Genomic DNA, 20,717 nt, shown 5'->3' on the forward strand with positions numbered 1-20,717 from the left:
CACACTTCTACACCAAAGCTGATTCCTTTAAAATCAGCGAGGAGCTTTAAAGATTTAAAAAAGACACAACTGTTCCAAGAGATCAGAGAACTTTACTGCAGATTTGTTAAGACATGGGTCTGCCAGTGTCCATCTTCTTCACACAACACTTAAGAAATTAACAGCAAATATTGACCAAAATAAAAGCAGAAAAACCAAAAATTCATGTAGGCCTCGTTCTCTACATAAAGTTTTAGACAGAAAAAGAATAACAAGACGCTGCAGTACAAGGTGAGCTTTTGAACATGTTTGGCTAAGAGTCTTTGTTTTTTTGTTCTGGATCGTGGGACGCCCAAGAGAAACTGGTCGATTGACAGAAGTGCTCTGACAGGTGTGTGAATGTTAAGAAGTTTGTCCAGCTAGGTATGAAGGGCTTACCCCCATTTAAAGCTTTAAAAAGTTAATAAAATGTTCAAATCAGTCTCAAAGCAAAACAGGAAGCTATTGGAGAGATGACAAGTATGGAGTTGATTATGATTATGTATTTTTGTGCCCATTAAGAGACATGCTGCTTCTCTCTGAGAACTACGCAGAGAAAATTTACTTAGACCAACATAAAGGACATACATTAGTCTAGACGAGACATGAAAGGGCATGAATACTTTTTGCTCAAGGCTTTAAGATGAATATATGGTTTCACCTTGGCAGTGGTTCTTGGCAGGCAAAAAGCTGATTTTAAAACAGCATTTATCTGCTTCTGTAACGTCAAGGGGCCTGACAAAAACACAATCCAGATTCCAGGCAGCAGGTCAACAACTAGAAGGCACATAATCAATTTTGGCAGTAATGTTGCTCTGAAAACTAAATTTGCCGATGGGTCTGACTCTTTCTGTAGATCCTTATTTTCACATCAACTCTCCGCTGGCTTTTTAATTTTTAAGCACAATTATTCCAAACGGATTCAACAATTGTGTTGTTTATATCAGGGCAAAACCAGTTTTCAAGGTATGATTTAAAAAAAAAAAAAAAAAGAAGATGCGGTGTTGTCATTAGCAATGTCCCTCACCTGACCAAATGGCACGAAAGGTGGAGGTCCGCCTTCTGCTCCAATGTTACTCCTGCTGTGTTTGGCCAGACTCTGCAGGTTGAAGGAGAAAACGAACTCATCTCAAAATGCGAAAGACGAGCACAACTCCAAAAAAAAAAAACGACGACAGAACAGACACACGGTGGCAGCTACGCAGTTAAAATAATTACAAATATAATGATGGTTTTATTATAAAAGCTGAGTTTCGGTTGACCCTCACCCTTTGTAGCTCCCATTTCTCTACCATATGATCCACTTCTCCCCCAAGCACCTGGATGTTTGAGTCTTCGAGCAGCAAAATACCGTTTTTAACTTGGATCGAACCAACAAGCTTCACCTTGGTCCCGGGAGGTGTATTCAAACTGAAAGACATACAAACAAAAGACAAGAAAACTGTAATAAAAGTAAATGGATAAAAAATAAACAAAAGCTATGAATAATTATTACGCCCACAGCTCAGATTTCAACGGTTTAGCACATTTTAACTGTATCTAGCAGCTCTAACACCCTATTGCCTTATCACTCTGTAAATGACATGGAGCTGTGCCAGCAGATGGGTGGCAAAGCTAAGAGAGACTATTAATAATCCCAGCTGCTCACCCATCCTCATGGTAAATTAAAAGAGCCTCTATCTCATCAGGCCTGATAAGGCCTCTGCCTCTCTCATTAGGAAAGCACAGGGACTTAGAGGGATTTCCAGCTACTGATGCTGGAAGCCAAAGTAACAATTAGGGATTTCACTCCAGACCTCTGGGATGGATGGCGTTCTCATGACACCGGCAATGTAGAAATGAGGTGCAGCGTATCCCTAATTCAATCACAAACACTCTATTCAACCTCAATAGTTGCTTCTTACTGTTTAATTGTGCTCCCTTTATATCACTGTCTTACATAGTGAACAGTTCGGTAATCCATCTCATCCTTCTTTTCCATCCACTTAAGGCCTCCCTCACACTAAAGCGGACACTTTCATCAGAAACATTAAGCGCTGCTGTCGGATGCCCGTGTGCGTGTGTGTGTGTGTGTGTGTGTGTGTGTGTGTGTGTGGGGCGCTCATAAAGAGGGGATTTGTTCTGTTCTCTCCTCTCTTCCCATCAGGAAGTCACGGACTACATTCTGGCCACTCCACCTGTACAGACTGGCTAGTCACCATGGCAGCAATCACCAAGGCCACCGTTGCTTGGATGGAGATGTAATTAAGGCTGCGAGTTGTTAAATCAGCTGCTGCCACATGGAAATTGCAGATAAAGGAGAAATTCAGGCACACGACGGGGTGAAAGTGTTGACAAGGGGGTGAAAGAGGAGTGTGTGCACAGAGGCCTCACACATTAGCTAAGAATATGAGGACGTGGCTAAATGCGTTCTTTTCTACATCAATTTTGCAAAAAAGAAATCAAATTCGTCTTTTTTAACAGTTCATTGTTATTATATCATTTAGTTTCATTGAGAAAAAAGAGAAAGTACACATGAATTCATAAGGATATTTCAGCTTTCACGTAGATTTTGTGACGCAAGCTCCATTTTATCTGTAGAAAGAAAAATACAAACTATCGACCCACATTTTGTTATAAATTAAACCTTAGAAATAAAAAATAAAATAAACATACCTAAATCTAATTTCTACGGCAATAGTTACTTTTCCTACAGAAATATTAATCAAGATAGACTTTTCAGACAAATGCACTAAACTGCATCTGTTCTTATGTACAAAAAAACGAAAACCCTACCTGATTTTGGACAGATGTTTAAACTCCAGTCCAACACAGGTGGTGTGCCCATCTGTCATTTGGAGACGCAGCATTCTCGGTGCTCCCTGGGACTCTTCATGGTCTTTGGGAGACGAGATGTTTCTCACTTTCTGCACCTGGAGGACACATGGACCCTCCAACTGTCCATTTGTAAAAAGACAAACTAAATTAGATTGAGAGGAAAATGGGCAGGCAGTGCAAGCAAAAGCTCCAGCAGTTGCAGTGCAGGATGCACTCAGAATAAATTATTTTTTCAAAGCATGACATGGGTAAATATTTCCGTTTAAGAGGCTAATGACAGCACAGGTTTGTTTATTCCCCAAACTGCTCCACCGCTTACATTTGGATTTAGTCAGCATTTTGTATTTGGAGAGAAGAGGAGCTAGGCACACAAAAGAATGTTTGTTTTAATAGCTGGAACATTTTCTCTGCAGTTACTCAGATTCAGCATCACAAGCAAAACAAAACAAACAAACAAAAAAARAAAAAGGAAAAAAAAAAAAAAAAGGGGGATTTTTATTCGCCAGTCTGTTATCACCATCTAGCTGATGTTCTGAGAACTGCATTATGGATGAAAATAAAGCATTGATTTTCTTCTAAAACCAAAAGAAATGGTTATAGTGCAAAGTTTTTCATTGAAGAGGATCCATACATTGTTATGTAAAAGGTTTTTGTTTCCTTACACATTTCTGCTTATAACTTTTATCACACCTGAATGCTTCAGATCAATTTAATTTTAATTTCATACAAAGATAACCTCAGTAAGCAGAAAAAAAATCTGTTTTCTTATTATTATTTTCAGGAAAAATAGATACTCAAAACTAACAGGCTCTACGTAAAAAAACAAAAACGTAATTACCCCTAAAACTAGAAATTGATTGATCCATCCTTGACAAAAACTGCCATCAAGTATGTGCAATGAGCATTGAACAGTCACTGTGGAATTATACTCGTCCACTCTTTTTTTTTCCAGAATTGTTTAATGTCAGACGTACTGGAGGCTTCTCCAGCATGGTCTTTTTATGGTCATTCCACAGCATCTCAATCAGATTTCCATCTTTAACTAGGACACACCAACACCTTCCTTTTATTTTGCTGAGCCTTTTAGAGGTGTACTTGCAGGTGTGCTCTGAATCATTTGTTCTGCTGCATAAACCAAGGGTTCTCTGAGCTTAAGGTCACAAACTGAAGGCTGGACATTCTTCTTCAGGATTTTCTGGTACAGAGAAGAACTTATGCCTCCATTAATTACAGAAAGTCATCCTTGTCCTGAAGCAACCCCAAACCACACTACCACTCCCCATCTGTGAAATTCTATATGATGCCTTTTTTTCCTGAAATGCTGTGGCAGTTTTGTATAAAAAGTCAAACTTTTTTTTACTTCAATTCACAGAGTATTTTTCCTAAGATCCTATTAAGATATAGTATGGCAAATATGGAAATAGACCTTTGTCTTATTTTTGGTCAAAAGTGGTTTTTCTCAGTCTTTTTCTTGTTATATCACAAACACTGACCATAAATTGGGCAAATAAGACCCAACACTGCTTTAGATGTTTTGTGCTGTTTGTGGCCACCTGGTTAAGTTGTTTTTGTTCTCTTAGAAGAACTTTGGTAGATCGACCGATCCTGAAAAGGTTCACAACAGTTCCGTGTTTTCTCCAATTGTGAAAAACAAACTGTCCTTCACTAGGGTCCCAAACCATTAGGAATAATGTCTGTAGTCCTTCACAGACAGACAGATGGCAGTGACTTTGTTTCTACTCTGTTCTTCAGCTTCTTTTAATAAGGCTGTGACACATGTCTGTAAAAGATCTTTGACTCAACCTTGTGTTGTCAGGCAGGTTCTATTGAAAAGATGAATTGGTCTACAGTAATCAGGCCTGGGTGTGGTGGTGAAACTGAACTCAACCTTCCAAAAAACTGTGGTGAATCAAGATTAATTGATCATTTAACGATGGGGATGGTTAGTTTTTCCACATAGGGTGAGAATAGGCTTTCTTCCAATTATAAGTGAACTCATCATTTAAAAATACTATTTGCGTATGCTCATGTTTCATTTGTCCCATACTGACATTTGTTTGACAACATGAAACATTTATTTGTGACAAAAAAAATTTAAACAAAAGAGTTTTATAAGGTCGCAAAACTTTTTTAAAGCCACTTTATAGACATGAATTACGCTTACCTTTTCAGTTCTTCCACTATTTATATCAGATGGAAGAACCTTTTTCCCAATAGGCCTAAGATCACTCTGTAAAGAACACACTACATCATTAGAAAGGAACACATATCACAGAAGTCATAAATGACAAGAAATGAAAATGACATCATGAGATACAGCTGAAAAAAAACATATTGACATTCACATTTTGATGAACATCTATCAACAGAACACTGATTTCATCCATCTAGTTGCACAGCAGAACAGCAAAGCATTAATGTGGCCACAAATAATATGGTTTAGAGAAGGACAATTAGATTACTAATAGCATTTTCAAATATTTAGCCAATCACACCACATAAATCTCTCATCAGGCTTGTCTATATTTAAAGACAAATCTCCAGTGAATTAAATGAGAAGCAAATATACTTTCATGTTGTATTTGGTGCAAAATACATTTTGTCTTTTCATCTCTGGGGTCAATAAATGTGTTAATATGGCAAATAAAACCCCAGGTTTTTACTGGTTTTGTGACAATTTTAAGGTATTCCCCTGATATCTGATATAGAAAGAAAAACCAAGGGCTTTACTTCGAATGCGATCCTTTCTAATTCTCCAATTTCTTTTCCCCCTCCATCATACTTTTATTTAGAAACCAACAATAACCTTGCTCTTTTATATTAAGAATATTAGCTTTATTCTAAGTTTCTTTGAACTTTAACATGTTTTATGAGTCTACTATCTCTATCTTAAAGTAAAAAAAGGCTGGGTGAACCTGCTGTGCGGCGATGTGTGCAAGTGCTGCTTTAGATCTTTTGGCAGCACTCCAGGCTGAACCGTAAAGGTCAGAGCGTTCGCAGTGGAGGCGAACAGTCTGTGCTCATCTGAAACTACAGGTAAGATGAACTGCCTTTTTGTCCTTCTGAATACATAGAGGGGAACGCTCCCCAGTCTGAGCATGTTAATGATTTTTCTAATGCATTCAAGTAACTTTTAAGTAAATGAGCCGTCTAAATACAATACACTTTATGAGAATACACATAGAAATGAGAAATCATACCGGCTGCATCACAGTAATGACACGCATCATGAAAATTAGAAGATTACTGACATGTCATTTTAAAAAATCGATACACTGCTAATTTCACTTCCACTTACTGACGGAAGGTGAAAACTGAGAAGTTGATCAAAGAGAAATGAGATGAGGAGAAAGTGTTACTCTACATGCAGGGAAACTACAGCCAATGCAATTTTCTTCCCCAATAATAAGTCCCAGATTGACATTAAGATTGAAATCATACGCCATATGGACTGAAATGCCATTTAAAATTGTGCCCACAGCTTTGTTTTTTTTTAATTACTTTTCTAAATGCAAGTCAGACCTTTAGAACTTTTAGTACCCAAAGCAGTAAAAAAAAAAAAAAAAAGATATTTGCAATTTCCCAGGGAACTAAAAAATAGAGCTGTCGGATTGCAAAAAATGCTAATTTAAAACTTCGAAAATTAAAACTCACATCAAGTGCAATGCGAATAAGGTCACTCGGTGAAACTTTCTCTGCAGATCCTTTCAATTCTGCTATGCCTTCATCACTGAGGTACCTGGATGATACACATTGTGGAGAAAAAAGATGATGAAGGTGAAAAGGGTTTTATGCGGTTTCAGTCAGGAGCAAACATGGATTTGTAAACATTAAAAAATATATTTATTTTCAAAAGGTATCAATTGATTGACTCTTACAAATGTTACATAACAACAGTTTGAGAGAACTGTACCAGCTTATTAAAAAAGAAACCCTGTGATGCATTGTTCAAGCAGCAAACAATTGAATCACATGATTTTATTTGTCAAAGGTAGATCAATATAAGACAAAAAAAAAAAAACTTCTGTCCATCTAGAGGGAAAATCCATTTAGTTAAACCACTGTATTTGAGACCAAACCAAATAAGAATTAGATAATAAAAATAAACGGTTCAATTTCATTTTAAATGATGTTCAAGGAGATTGTATAAGAGAGAAAAAAAACTCAGAGTAGGACCTGAACATGCACTGCTGGACTAAATATGCTCCTAAACACTTTTCTTTCTTCATGCACTTCAACATTAGTAATTTAGTGAATGGAGCAATGCAAATAAACATGTGAAAGAAACAGATAAAAAACTAGAAAGCCAAACAGGAAAAAGACAAGTACTGACAGAAATGCAATAATAGCATTGTTCTGATCACTCTCGATGGGCGATTTCTTAAATACTGTTGTTTAAATGGAGTGATGCGTTTTACACACAGAAAATGAGGTAAAAAAAATATGAAGAGGCAAAAAAATGAATCATGCTATATATCGTTTTGATTTTTGCAATCACTCAATGGCTAAATTGTAGAAAGGGCATCAAAAACAATCAACAGGAAAACATTTTCCTAAGATAAACAACACAATGCTGTTTTTCTGAAACTCGCCCACCTAAGAGACTGAAAACATACTAAAAATGCTAAAATGTGGGTTGCTGGCTATCCACATGTTTTGTTTATCGTGTTTAAAATCTTAACATTTAAAGGGATTAAAGCGAATAGTGATCCATTCAAAACCACATTTTTCCCTCAAAAGTGCCCTAGTTCAAATATACAGAAGCATGTGAATACTGACACACTTTATTACCCAGTAAACGTTAAAAAAAAGACACCTTATGTCTGATGGTGTGCTGTATGGAACTGCAGCACAGAGTGGATTCTGCAGACTATAATAGCCACAGCACTGCTTATGGCTGTTTATTATACACTTACATATAGTTCAAGAATCTAATTTAGAGGGCTGTCTTCTCATGTCAATAACCGTATCAACAATATTGTTCACTGACGACGAGAAGAAGCATCTGTTTGTCTTTAATGCTAAGCATGCGCTAGCTAGCAGGAGCGTCATTTGCTATTCTGAAGCAGACAACAAAAAATAAGTTATTGAAAGTATAATTTTATCCCCCGAGCACCATATTCTCGGGTTTGTGTGTGTAAGTCTGGCTGGACTCTTACAACACTCTGATTGGAAATCAGCAGACTATTGATTTTATCCAGCAACCTATCTGACATCTCAGCATAACTGCTGCTAGCAGCAACATAAGCTAATATGCTACCTACCAGCCTTCTTTGACCAGAGATTCTGTCAGATCGGTCATTTTTGTCCAAATTGCAGATGTCTAATAAAGACAACAGTAGCTCTAATGAGTGACCAAGTAACAAACAATTATCTGGTACTGTGATACATAATATTTTCTTTCAAACAAAGCTCGTTAATGTGAGCACTAAATGACCCAGTCGTAAATACGTCACGGACTGAGACGCGTTGTACGAGTACGGAGTGCCGAGAGGATCACAAAAGAGATTTCTCTTTTTTCTTTCTTTCTTTTTTCATTTTTACAAATGCAACGGTTTATAAGTTATACAACACGTTCTTCTTTTATGGATATTAGGAATAATAAAGGAGAACATTGATGGAGTTCCATCAAAAAATTTATTCCCCAAATCATCCACTGTTTTGGAAATCATACTGACTTTCTCTAATAACAGTGTTTTCTTATGCAGTATTTTTGCCCTAACTGCAGTTCTTCTTACATCTGTTTTTCTATTATATGTCCTTGTATAAATCTAGAAGTCTTGATGTCGATTTATACATACTGTCACGTTGCTGCTTGTACACCTGATTTTACCAGGTGATTTCTACTTTCTATTCTATTCTATTCTATTCTATTCTATTCTATTCTATTCTATTCTATTCTATTCTATTCTATTCTATTCTATTCTATGCTAATCTGGTTTTACCTTTACAAAACTGTTTAAACCTAAAATGGCTGTGGAATCATAACTATTTCATTATTTCAAAGAAATATTTTGCTTTATTAAAGTCATTGCAACTTTTAAAATTATGTTTTGCATACCTTGTTTTGGGTATCAGTGATTTTCAGTATTAGTACCTTCTTTCACTGAAACCTGTCAGGTATTAAAGACAAAAAATCTAATTTGTAATAGATAAATGTTATATAAACACATATGATTGTACAAATGGATATGATTTTTTATATTCTCAACTGGAAAATCAGAATGACTTCATCTGACTTAAGAGTCACAGCAAAATAGAGCAAAGACACAGAAAATATGTAAAGGTAAAGTCAGACTAGTGCTTCAATATAAACAAAGAAAAGAATAAAGAAGGAAAACATAAACATTTACTGAATAGAAATGTCTGCAAAAGGCATCGGTAAACAATACTGGATCCCCAGATTTCAGAGTTCTGCTAGGTCACTGCATGTGTGCACCAATGGCAAAATGAAATCAAAGACGAAATTACAGTTATGTTTAGCTTCAGGCAGTCTAACTTTTTTAACTATAATGTTCAACTAGAGTCATGTCATCTTTTGAAGTTTTTTTTTCTAATTTATGTATATCTTATGTCTGTTTTGGAAAAGAAAACCTCAAAAGAAAAAAACTGCCTGCAGTCCAGTCAGAGACGATTCCGATTCAGGCATAATGAAAACACGTGGAACTTAATCCAAAGCATCAAGCTGTATATTTTCAAAAGGCACTATTAAACTAACAAAAGTGATTAATCAGAATGCATACTCAAATTAATGAAGATAACCACCTTCAAGCAGGGATCATACATTTTTTAAATTACTCCACATTTCTGCTTAAAGAAATTAAATGTTAAAAGTTTTCATTAGCTGTGAGAAGAGTATGGAGTATGCCCAACTTCTCTCATGGTTTAATCCGTCTGCAAACAAAAACTAGGAAGCTTGCTCTGGTTATGTAATGTACAGCTAAAAACAGACGATGGCAGTATATGCACACTAAATGGAAACTTGTTTTCCATTCTGAATCTCCCATGATGACATATTATCACAATGGCAATAAAACTTATGGCGACAGCATTTACATTCTTAGGTAAGAGTCTTTATGCTTACTTTTGGAAGATTGTTTTTAAAACTCAAGAAAAAATTACAATTTTACACAAACCAAGCAGTGTTTATAATTGTTTCATAGCATTTGTCATAATGGAAAACATTTGTCATAATGTTTTCCATTATGACAAAGCATCTTACATTGTGGGAGTGGGGTTGTAGTTAGTTTTTTGGTTTCTATTAGAATAAAGCCCACCTCATTTTTTAAAAATATAAAAAGCGAATTAAAAGATGGGTTTGGAATCTATTTGGAATGTTTTCTCAAATAGCCTTAATCAATGTCATTGCCATGCCAGAAACTTTGAAATTCAGATTCTTTGACTCTTAAAGTGTTTGTGTATATCACCCTGTGGCAACCAATTAGAATGGCTCGATCAGTGTCAAATAAAATTAAGGCTCAGGTTTGCCCAGACGAAGAGTGTTAACATATTGCTGAAAGTCCTTTGGATGGCCTTCATGTTATTTCAAATCTTTGAAGATAACAAGGCTTTGAGAAGCTTAATCCAAGGAGCATCAAATCTGATGTCATGGTTGAAGGTTTTATTCATTTGAGTTAGACTTAGAGCTGATCCTTGTACAAAGGGGTGACATTAATATTCAGAATTCATGTGCTAAATTCATTTTCTGAAAATCTTGCTGATGTTTGGACAAATACCTTTCATTTATTCATGAGTGTAAATTTTGTTTGAGCTTTTTCCCTTTTTGCAGAATGAAAAAGCTAATGGGAGCATAAGAACACAGAGTCATTACTGGACTTCGAAGAATTATATTTGAAATACAAAAGCAAATTAAATAAATAAACACACAGTTTGAAGCCGTTATATTTTATGTTGTGATTTGAACTTTTTTTTCATGTTTTTCTTAATTAAAGTTTTCATTATTATTATTAATCACCTTAGATACATTTTTACCAGTACAAGAAGATGAAAATGAGCTTCCACATCTAAAAAAAAAACATTATGAAAAAAAGATATGTAGTCCCTTTTCAATTAATAAACTGGAAACAATCAAAACCTACCCAAGAACGATACTTATTTTTAGAAAACAAATTCTTATTTAATTGAACTTTCAAATCCATTAAGAGAAAACTGATGTTTTGCCTTGGAAACGCAACATAAAGCAGGTTAAACCAAGCGCCACCTATGTTAGACAGAGTAACTGCCCTAAAGTTACTAAAGAAAGATTGACAGTTCGCCGCCGCCAATGAAATCCAAAACTTTTCAGCTACACCAATCAGAAGCCGCAAATGCAAAATCTCTTATTCTATTGGTTGGGTTGAACATACGGAACTGACGTTTTACAGCGCGGGTCTATCAAAAACTATCAGCCGCTAATCTGTAATATTTTCCAGGAAGCGCCTCAAACCTCGCTTCTAATGACTCTGTATTTTCTTATTAATGGACAAATGTAAAGGATCTGCAACACACTATTGTGTTTTTTGCAACTGTTTCCTGGTATTGTAATCTTAAGTGTTACGTGACAGTTCTTAAATTGGATTAGCCCTGAGTTAAGCCAGTGTAAAATAATGGATGTAGCCTACTTCTTCCTTAGCTAGGCTGATAGCTGGAACTAGTTGCTACTACGTTAACCACTGGAGTTCTCTGTTTTACTAACTTAATGGTAGAAATATGCCTCGTTTGCTGAATAACTTATAATTTGCTAGAAATACCTGTGTGATTCCTGACGTTACAGACATTCAGTAACTTCCTGCAGTACTCCAATCAGTTCAAGGAGACGAAATTTCGTTAACATGGAAAGCCACAGCCAAAGGTTTGAGTCCACCACAGGGCGAGACAGTAAGCATCAAAAGAAGAAAGGTTCTCACAACAGCACGTCCGGGTTTGATGAAGGAGACCGCAAACCAAAGTTTGTAAGTACAAAATGAAAAAGTAGAAGGGTTCAATTTGTTCTAGCTCTGTGGGGAATAAAGTAAACACGAGTCAGACTCGGACAAACTGAGATCCTTTCTCAATCTAACGTCAGATTTGTTTTGTTAGTGACAGGAAAAAACAAAATCACCGGCAAAAAAAACCCAATAACAAAGGGTGTTAATAGCATATATTATGTGTGTTTTGGCTTTGTTTTAAATGTTTGTAAAGAACATATTTTTAAATAAAAAAATAAAAAAATACGTAAAAATGTTTTAAAATGAACACAAAACCAGATGCACAAAAACAACAGGTCAGGAGGAAGACACCTGCAATAAATGTTCTCTCTTTATAGACCTTTCCTGGCTCACACATGGGAATTATCATATTTAAGATGGCGAAATTTTGTATTTGCCTGAATTGTCCACTTTAAATGTGACCTTGGCTGTTTTTTTGACTTTGTTGTTCCATGTAAGGACTCGAAAGTTAAAATTAGCACAGGGGTTTAGCCAGCCCTAATCCATGTGTTTCCTGCTACTACAAACCAATCAAGCCTCTGTCTGCTTCCATTCACTAGGGAGATGTCGGTGTCTAGACAAATCGTCATAGTTGTTGGCAGGCGGTGTGGGGGGAGGTGTGTGTGTGTGTGTGTGTGGGGGGGGGGGGGCGGGGGGTTGTTTATTGTTGCACACACGCGACGGCCTTGTAGACAGGAAAGTTGTTTATCACACACATTTTGTTAATTTCTTTTTGACCCCAGTGTTCTGACTGTGCGAGTGTAAGTCAATGTCATGACCATATTCAGAGAGTCTAGTCCACTCCAGTCCAGTCAGCTGAAGGAAACATACTGACCCTCTGTGATTGGGGTTTCCTGGGGATCTAAAAGGGGTTGCGAAGTCAGGTTGGCAGACTGACCTTGAATATAATTACATGCTGTAGAAAGAAAGCGATTCATTAAGTTTTTCAATAGTGGTTTTATTCTATTCTATTTAGTTTACAGAAACGGTCTGACATTTATCTATGGAAATGGCTTAAATCAGGAGTGTTGAAAATGGATTGCAATAGCGAGAAATAAAACATTACACAAGTTTGATAAAATTTTCCCAGGGTCCATTTTTGTGTATCAAATCATGCTGAAACTTATAATAAAACGGCTAAAGCTGCTAAAAAGCAATAAGGTGAACTTTGTGGTCAAGAGTTTATTTTCCAAGAAATATACATAATAAAGTAAACTGAACACTGTTAGATATGTAGTCAGTAGGATGATATGAAAAGATTGTATCTAATTTTTATTAAAATACAAGTTATATTGAAGTGAACTTTGAATTTGGAATAAGTGATATTCAACTTGTATTATATTGCAATATATTGTGGAATTTATTGTATTAACGATAAAACACACACATTTAGAAATTCATCAAAGTCCCCTTACTGGTGAATTTGTTTTTGGATCAGTCAATATGACAAAAAATAAATAAATAAATAAAATGTATGTATGAGAACTAAATAATGCCAGTTACTTTTAGTTATTACACAATCATAACTTTTTTTTAAAGCAAAAACAGCATTTATTGATGACCTCTTGGCACTGTCAGTGGAAAAGTAGTTCAGGGTTTCAGAAAAAAAAATCCTACTCATGTTTCCAGTATTTGCTGTTTGCAAGCATCAATAATTTGATTTTGTTATCACAGGATAACTAATTTATATCAAAAACGTAATTTTTTACCTGGTAAAAATGTACTTAAAAAAAAAGAAAAGAATTTTAATGTTGCCCCTTCATCTTTAAATTAAATGGCTAAACAGATACCAGGGAGAAATTTTACAGTAATTTGAGCAGGTTTCAGTCTTATAAGTGGATTAGTGATTTAATACCAAATCTGCATTAACTTTAACTTAGTTCTAGATCATTTTAGACTCCTTTATGACACTTTCAGTACTCAAAAAGCATATAGTAGTGACCAAATATGGATATTTATGCTCTTTTTCTATTTTATTCCTGAGCCTAACTAAAGTATTTAGAGTTGATTTTGAATGCATTTCACTGAAAAATATTTTATATTTTTTGTTATTTTCTTAGAATAGTTTTTCAGAGCACGGGCAGCTTCCCAAGATGTCTTCAGAATAGCATAAAATGCAACACATAAAAACGAATGTCGGTGTCAATTTCCATATAAAGCACTTTATAAATAATCAAGAATTGCTCTTAAGAGTGTACAACAAAAATTTAACAAGCCTAAATGCAATAAAAAGTTATCCCATAAAAACAATGAAACACTGAGGATGAAATTATTAGTAACATAAAACATAAAATAAAATTTACTAGGGCAGGAAAACGCATTTACTTGTGTGGCACTAAACAAGCTGATGAACATACATTAAACTGAACAGATGTCAATCTTTTCCACTGCACAATTAAAGCCTCCATAGTATTTCAATCAAACCTGTTGGGGGTTTTTTTTAGGCTGAGATTCTGCTGATGTTCAATAGTAGCAGACAACTGGGAGCCATAGAATATTTTGTTTTGTGAGGAAACTGACTTACACCAATTGCACTTTCAGATAATACTGACTGTCAGGAAATATGGCGTAGTTTATAGTGGTGCGTTGATTGATCAACTCCGATTTTCTTAATTGTAGGTGATTGGCGATTAGTCAGTACTTGCATGTGAAACCGATCTTATTTAACTCTGCAAAGGTCTGAAAATAAGCTTCGTCCCCTTTTGCTCTGCTATGATAGAGGGCTGACTGATAAACCTGCCCATCAAGCTTATTGTTCATTATTTTTTTTAAGAAAATAAGATTGGAATATTGAATGTGTATTATTATGACCTTATATTATAATTCTCGGCTGTGTCAGTAATAAAATCTTTGTCAGCCAAAAGTGGAATCAGCAGGCCAGGCTTTTTTAATCAATTGCTCAATCAATCTTTATTTGTGGAGGACTATTACGCACAATAAAGTGACCAAAGGGCTTCACAGGTAAAATGGGCAAAATAGTGAGATAGAATAAATTTTAAGCTCTGTAATCGGCCAGAAAGCTGAATTTGGTGCACCTCTGGTAGTTAACAGTTTTGCCATCTGTCTCTCATTTTGTCTCCACAACACCTAATGTAGGTTGTACTTTATTTGCCATAGGCTCAATGCTCAGGCCAGAATTAAACTCAAGACCTTGCAACAGTCAGGTTGTTTGTGACAACAAACTTTTCAGTCTTCATTTTCAAAAGTTTTAGATTTGTTATTTGTCTGTCTCCAGGTGTGGATTAGCATTTATCATTTTCCACTAGCAATACCAAACTAGTTGGTTGTCAATTTGTCTTATCTGCTTTATCTGTCTCGCGGCTTCGCTCTTCTGTGCCACACAGTCGCTTACATAACAACACATTTCAAGGATTTTTTTTTTTCATTCTCACTACAAAATGGAGTGAACACACATTATGGGATTAGTCTCTGGTTTTTATTATTTATTAAATGTCAGATAAAGGCTACCGAGTGGCATAAAAATCGCAAGCTGAAGAGAGATTCTTATCCCCAATTTGAGACATTGCAACATGTTTTTTTTGAGCTATTGTGAGTCGGATTGTGTCCTGCTGTTTAGAAGAGCGGCCTTGGACATGGTTGGGAATATTTACCTTCCAGAGGATGAAGTTGATTTGTGTCCTGAATTCTTTCTTTGTTTTGCTCCCCCTTATAGAACTTGGCCTTTAGAAACCTCACAGACGATGTGGTAAGATATGAGAAACTAGTACATATTCTATTATCAGACTGTGAACAATTTGACATTATCCTTTTAAAGACTAACTAATCCATTGATGTAAAGTGGAATTTAGTTTTTATTGTGATAGTTTAGATTTACTGACATCTGGATGGAGACGGCTGCTTTTCTCACTAACAAATAATTTTCTTGTCAGCTTTTCATTAAGGAGTAGAAAATGCTGTTCACTGTATTTGTCAAGCAGAGTCTGCTTGTCTTCATACAATTGATGCACAAATTATTGCTGTTTGCCTATTGTTCAAATTGTGTCTCTATGTAATAATTTCTTAGATGTGTTTATAATCGCTCATGTTTTGTTTACTATGTCTTTGCATTAATATATTCTTTCTTTTCACACATTAACACTGAGGTGAGCTGAAGCCCATTCCAGCTGGATCCAAAACATTCTTGTACCTGAAGAAGTTATTTCTCTTTCTTTTCCACAGCTGGACAGATTTGCAAGTATTCGAATTCCTGGCAGCAAAAAGGAGCGTCCACCCCTAACGCTCTCGAAACATACCCCCAATGACTGGTCCACTGCTTCAGCATCAACCCTCCATCATTTTGAGGAGTTCTCTTCAAAGATCACCTCGGAAAAAGAGATCTTGGCTCTGTTTGAGAAGATGATGGTATGTCTTATCATTATGCTAACTTGCCTTAATTCTCTTTTTTAAATTAAGGCATTTTGAGACAACACCACTTAATATAATTCAAGCAATGCCAATTGCTAAGTTATAAGGATATAAAAAAAATTAAATGATTGCTCTATTTGATATGGTGAAGTCTTAATTTTCAGATCTACATCTACAAGGTTTAAAACTCTGTAGTGCTTTATATTGTAAGAAAACAGACAACTTAGCTTTTTTTTACTCCTGCCACATTGACATATCTATACAGTTGTTTTTCCCTTTAATTCTGTGAACCCTGCTAGCCCCATCTCCTGGCCCTGCTCAGATGCAATCAGTTGAGTCACTCGCTAAAACAAAGTGCAGTATAAAAATTTGAATATTTTGATTGTTTTAATTGGTGAATGCTTGAACCAAAGGCTAGGCTGTATCCACTGTGTTCTTTCTTTTTTGTTTTGTTTTTGCTCTTTTTGTAAAAGTCTACTTTGGTGCAATGACAGCTGATTTAATGGGTTGCATCTGCACCGCTGAGTCTCTTCAATTAAAAAACAGTAAATGAGATACAGGGATAAAAAACAGGGATAAAAAAAAGAAATAACGTTGATGGCATTTTCCTTTCAGTGCACAGAATGTACATACTTTGCATTGTACAATCCTGGAAATATTTTCTAAGAAAAATTTTTGTTGAAGGTCATCATGAGATGTCTACCTTGCATTACAGTAACTTTTCGAAATATGAAAATAAACGAACCAAAACGGTGCACATTCTATTAAGTGTGATTAAAAGTAGCTATAGAATCCACATCGTCTCTTCCGGTTAGTCGAGATGTTGTCAATTAGAGAAGCTGGGTGAAGCAGGAAAATGATGTGAAACCCAATTAGAGCTTATGATTAATTTTTTCAATAATATCAGTAATTGGCAGGAAGGATTGTTTAGACCATGTTAGTTGCTCTAATTAGGACCAAGCATTGCCATTAAAAGTCAAACTGGTGAGCACCCATTCAAACACCTGTAATGGCTGACATCATCCCAACTTGCTTCAGATCACAAAGCATCTGTATTTATTCATAGGCAAAAAGTGTCCTGGCAGAACAGAGAAATCATATTTTTATAAATAAACTACATGCATGTAACCAAAAGGAAACTTGATGCTGCTATTTCTATTTGCCTAACTCCATATCTTCTTTTCATCTGACAGACAAACTGTTTATTGTGTTAAAAGACAGCCCCTCATATACATAATGTGACAACTTATGGTTTATGTGGTTTTAACACATAAAATTGTCATTTTGTTTGTGGTGGTTTGTATTTGTCTTTGAACAAACATCTCTCACCCTTTTCTCAGGAGGACATGAACTTGAATGAGGACAAAAAGACTCCTTTGAGGGAAAAAGACCTCAATACAAAGCGAGAAATGGTCCTCCAGTATATTTTTGCAGCCTCCAAAGCAGTGAGTTTTTTGGCTTACAATTTTACCACCAAATATATTTTTTCTATTTAGTTTGTCATGTCATATTTTTGTTGTGTTAAGTAAACAAACTTTCAATTCAAGAGGGAAGACATATGCAAGTTCGCAAAAAATGCTTGCCTAAAAGATTTTATTCTCACTTCTCGAAGAGTAATAAAGGGAAATAAATATTTTGCAAATTGCCTTACCACTAAAACTTTTGCATATCCATCAAAGACAGTCATTTTTAAAAAATGTTTGAGGTATACAATTCAATTAGAAAGAAATCAGAAATGGACAATTTTCCTTTATTTGTCTGTGAACAGTAATGGTCAGGTTTTTCTCCTATGTCTCTTGGCAACATTTTTTTTTGAAGTTGATAAAAAAATTGGCAATTTCGAGTCAGACTTCAAAGAAAATCTGAAATTGGTGATGGCTGTATGGCGTAGTTTTTTTTTTAGCAGTTGTTAACACCTGTTGGAACAGGATAATTGCTGCTTGGAAAAAGTGTATTATGTGGTGTCGCTTTGTGGGTGCAAAGTAATAGCTTTGATGATCTTTAATCTTATGATTGTGCACCTCATCTTCAATGCTACTTATTCAAATGCATTATGGGCTGCATGCTGACTCCAGTAACAATATATATATATATGCCAGGTTTAATGTTTGGCTAATTAGTAATGCTGTGAAATTTTTTACATGCAATGAGATTTTTTTACCATTCTACCTAATGAACATAAATAAGGTTCTAGATTATTTTTCATGAATTCAGTGAATTTATTCTATTTTTTTCCCTAGCTTTTATATAAAATCTTAAAATGCATTCATTTTAGTTTCATCCTGTAAGCCAACAAAGGAAAAAAAGTCAAATAACCTTCCACAAGGCACTGTTGTATGAATTTGGTAGATGGCCCTCTTGAGAAACACTTTCCATGTGAGCTGTTACTCAAAATAATTGTTGACCTTGGACTGTGTGTATTGCAGTAGTTGACTAGAAATAACCACTGTACCTCTCAACGACCCCTAGTTTGATCTTTTTTTTCTGGCGTGCCCTTGCTGTGCAGGAAATTATGTTTTACTCAGTTTTGTCTTTGAAACGCCAAGAATCTTCAGAGATCCCTTTAGTTTTGTCTCTCAGAGATCTTTGAAATTCAAGTCAGACTTTGCTGTTCTTATTTTCAAATTCTTATGCAAAAAAAGTAATTACTCTGTAGATTGAACTTCAAGGAGTGTTTATTTAGAGACCATCAGGCCAACCCTTGCTTTGTGTTGTGCTTCAGGGAAGTGAAAGCTGGAGTACAAAATATTTTCCTGAAGCACAGAAAAATCTTTTGGAAAGAGTAGAAATATAAAATCTTAAAATCTTATTTTCCATCCCAGTAAAAACATCTCAACTAGCATAATTTAGTGTAGATTGTAGGGTATATTCTCATTTACCCCCCAAAAATCTTTAAAAACAAACCAGTATGAAGACATAGATTTTGATTACTGTATCTAAAAATATCTCGCTTCACTAATTTTCTTTTTGGGTACAGTATATTAACCGGTTTAAGGTTAATGTTCATGATGTTATTGCAATACCGATCACAAATAAGTACAGCCATTACTTGTTTCTAAAATATTTCAGGGATACTGTATTACCATTTAATACGATGCAAGTAACAAAACATGTAGAGCAAAATGTTTGCCCTTATTTAAGGGCATAAAAATAGACACAAAAAATGAAACTTGTCAATATTTTTGTTGTGTTAAGTAAACAAACTTTCAATTCAAGAGGGAAGACATATGCAAGTTTGCAAAAAATGCTTGCCTAAAAGATTTTATTTTCACTTCTCGAAGAGGTAATAAAGGGAAATAAATATTTTGCAAATTGCCTTACCACTAAAACTTTTGCATATCCATCAAAGACAGTTTTCAACTACCTTGCAAATGTAGGTCAACACAATCTGTTGCATAGTTTTCACTATGCAATGTCTGTGCATTTCTCTTTTCAGATATATTTGGGATTATGGCAGATGTTTTATTTTATGAACTTGAAAATATGCTTATCTTTATGCGTAGAAAACTGAAAAATCTAGTTTCTGACAAGGCCTGCTTCTCTCAAAGTAAAACATTTATTTTGTAAGAAAAACCTCAAGGATAACGGCAAAAAAAAAAAAAAAAACTCAAATGAAATCCTACAATGTTTATTTTATGGTCAATGTCAGAAAACCTCTGAATAATGACGTTATTGTAAGGGCATCGTGAAGAAAGCCCACAGTCTCCAGTGGAGGAAAAAAAACGCACTGTAGCACATGTGAAATTGTCATGTCTTCCTGCTTGCTCTTTTTAAAAAGTCAATTAAAAGAGCCTTAAAAGACCACTGATGCACTCACTAAAACCTTAGCCTTGGTGGAATTTCTACCTGAGGCCAATGAAAACGTGGTCTTCAATAGTCTTATGGTTTTAAGACATTTTTGGGGTATATATTGTCCAGTGCTTCGTGTTTTTTTTTTAGTTTTTTTTTAGCCCTTGTGCGTGCGAGGACTGAGGCAAACATAGAGGACTATGGCAAATGATAATAGTTTTACGTGTGTGGGGTCGGCTGGACCCCATTTCTACATACAAGGGTTAATGAAAACTAAATGTACATTTACATTTTAAGGTACTTATTTGTGCAGTGTTACGTGTGAGTGCACATGAGCACAAGTTCATCCTAGAGACTTTTTGTCTTGGGTGGTTAATGTAGATGTGTTGATCTACTTGATTCTATCAACTGGGCCCCAAGCATTCTCCTCACAGGCAAAACACACTGAGAAATGTATTATTTGCAGTGGAAGTTACCCTACGCTCCCACAGCAGGGCAGGTCAGAGGATGCCCCTGTGAAGTGATGTCAAGCAGATATCCTTTAAAGTGAACCGAATGATATTTTGAGAACTTTTGAAGTTGCTTCCTTATTTCAAAAATTATATCAAACTCTTGTTTCTTGATATAGATTCTTTTGTCTCTTCTTTTTGCTTTCTTCAAAGGCATGTTTTGACATTTTAAAAAGTCAAACTTGAATGATTTATGGTTGTTTTAGAGGGGGGAGAAGCTTATGCAGAACCATATAACCTATAAGAAGTGTTG

The 20,717-nt window shown here is 35.4% G+C and overlaps 2 protein-coding genes across 7 annotated transcripts in view; one reads left to right on the forward strand and one right to left on the reverse strand.

Moving 5' to 3' along the window:
- The window catches only part of tdrd3 (tudor domain containing 3), a 14,689-nt gene extending 6,391 nt beyond the window's left edge, over nt 1-8,298 (reverse strand). The window contains exons 1-6 of the mRNA XM_008404414.1: nt 8,100-8,298; nt 6,490-6,574; nt 5,000-5,065; nt 2,794-2,954; nt 1,287-1,428; nt 1,046-1,117 (exon numbers count right to left, since the gene is read on the reverse strand). Coding sequence (XP_008402636.1) covers nt 1,046-1,117; nt 1,287-1,428; nt 2,794-2,954; nt 5,000-5,065; nt 6,490-6,574; nt 8,100-8,137 — 564 coding nt within the window. The 5' untranslated portion in view covers nt 8,138-8,298. The remainder of the gene's footprint in view (nt 1-1,045; nt 1,118-1,286; nt 1,429-2,793; nt 2,955-4,999; nt 5,066-6,489; nt 6,575-8,099) is intronic.
- A 2,961-nt stretch (nt 8,299-11,259) lies between these two features.
- LOC103461982 (protein diaphanous homolog 3) overlaps nt 11,260-20,717 on the forward strand; it is a 163,170-nt gene continuing 153,712 nt past the window's right edge. For 3 of the 6 annotated variants that reach the window (XM_008404407.2, XM_008404412.2, XM_008404411.2), the window contains exons 1-4: nt 11,260-11,786; nt 15,475-15,507; nt 15,981-16,163; nt 17,507-17,611. In XM_008404407.2, the coding sequence (XP_008402629.1) occupies nt 11,667-11,786; nt 15,475-15,507; nt 15,981-16,163; nt 17,507-17,611 (441 nt within the window). In that variant the 5' untranslated portion in view covers nt 11,260-11,666. The remainder of the gene's footprint in view (nt 11,787-15,474; nt 15,508-15,980; nt 16,164-17,506; nt 17,612-20,717) is intronic. The other 3 variants (XM_008404410.2, XM_008404413.2, XM_008404409.2) reach the window with 2 other exon arrangements.

The sequence above is a fragment of the Poecilia reticulata genome, linkage group LG3 (assembly GCF_000633615.1).
Source record: "Poecilia reticulata strain Guanapo linkage group LG3, Guppy_female_1.0+MT, whole genome shotgun sequence".
In the NCBI taxonomy this organism is placed as follows: domain Eukaryota; kingdom Metazoa; phylum Chordata; class Actinopteri; order Cyprinodontiformes; family Poeciliidae; genus Poecilia; species Poecilia reticulata.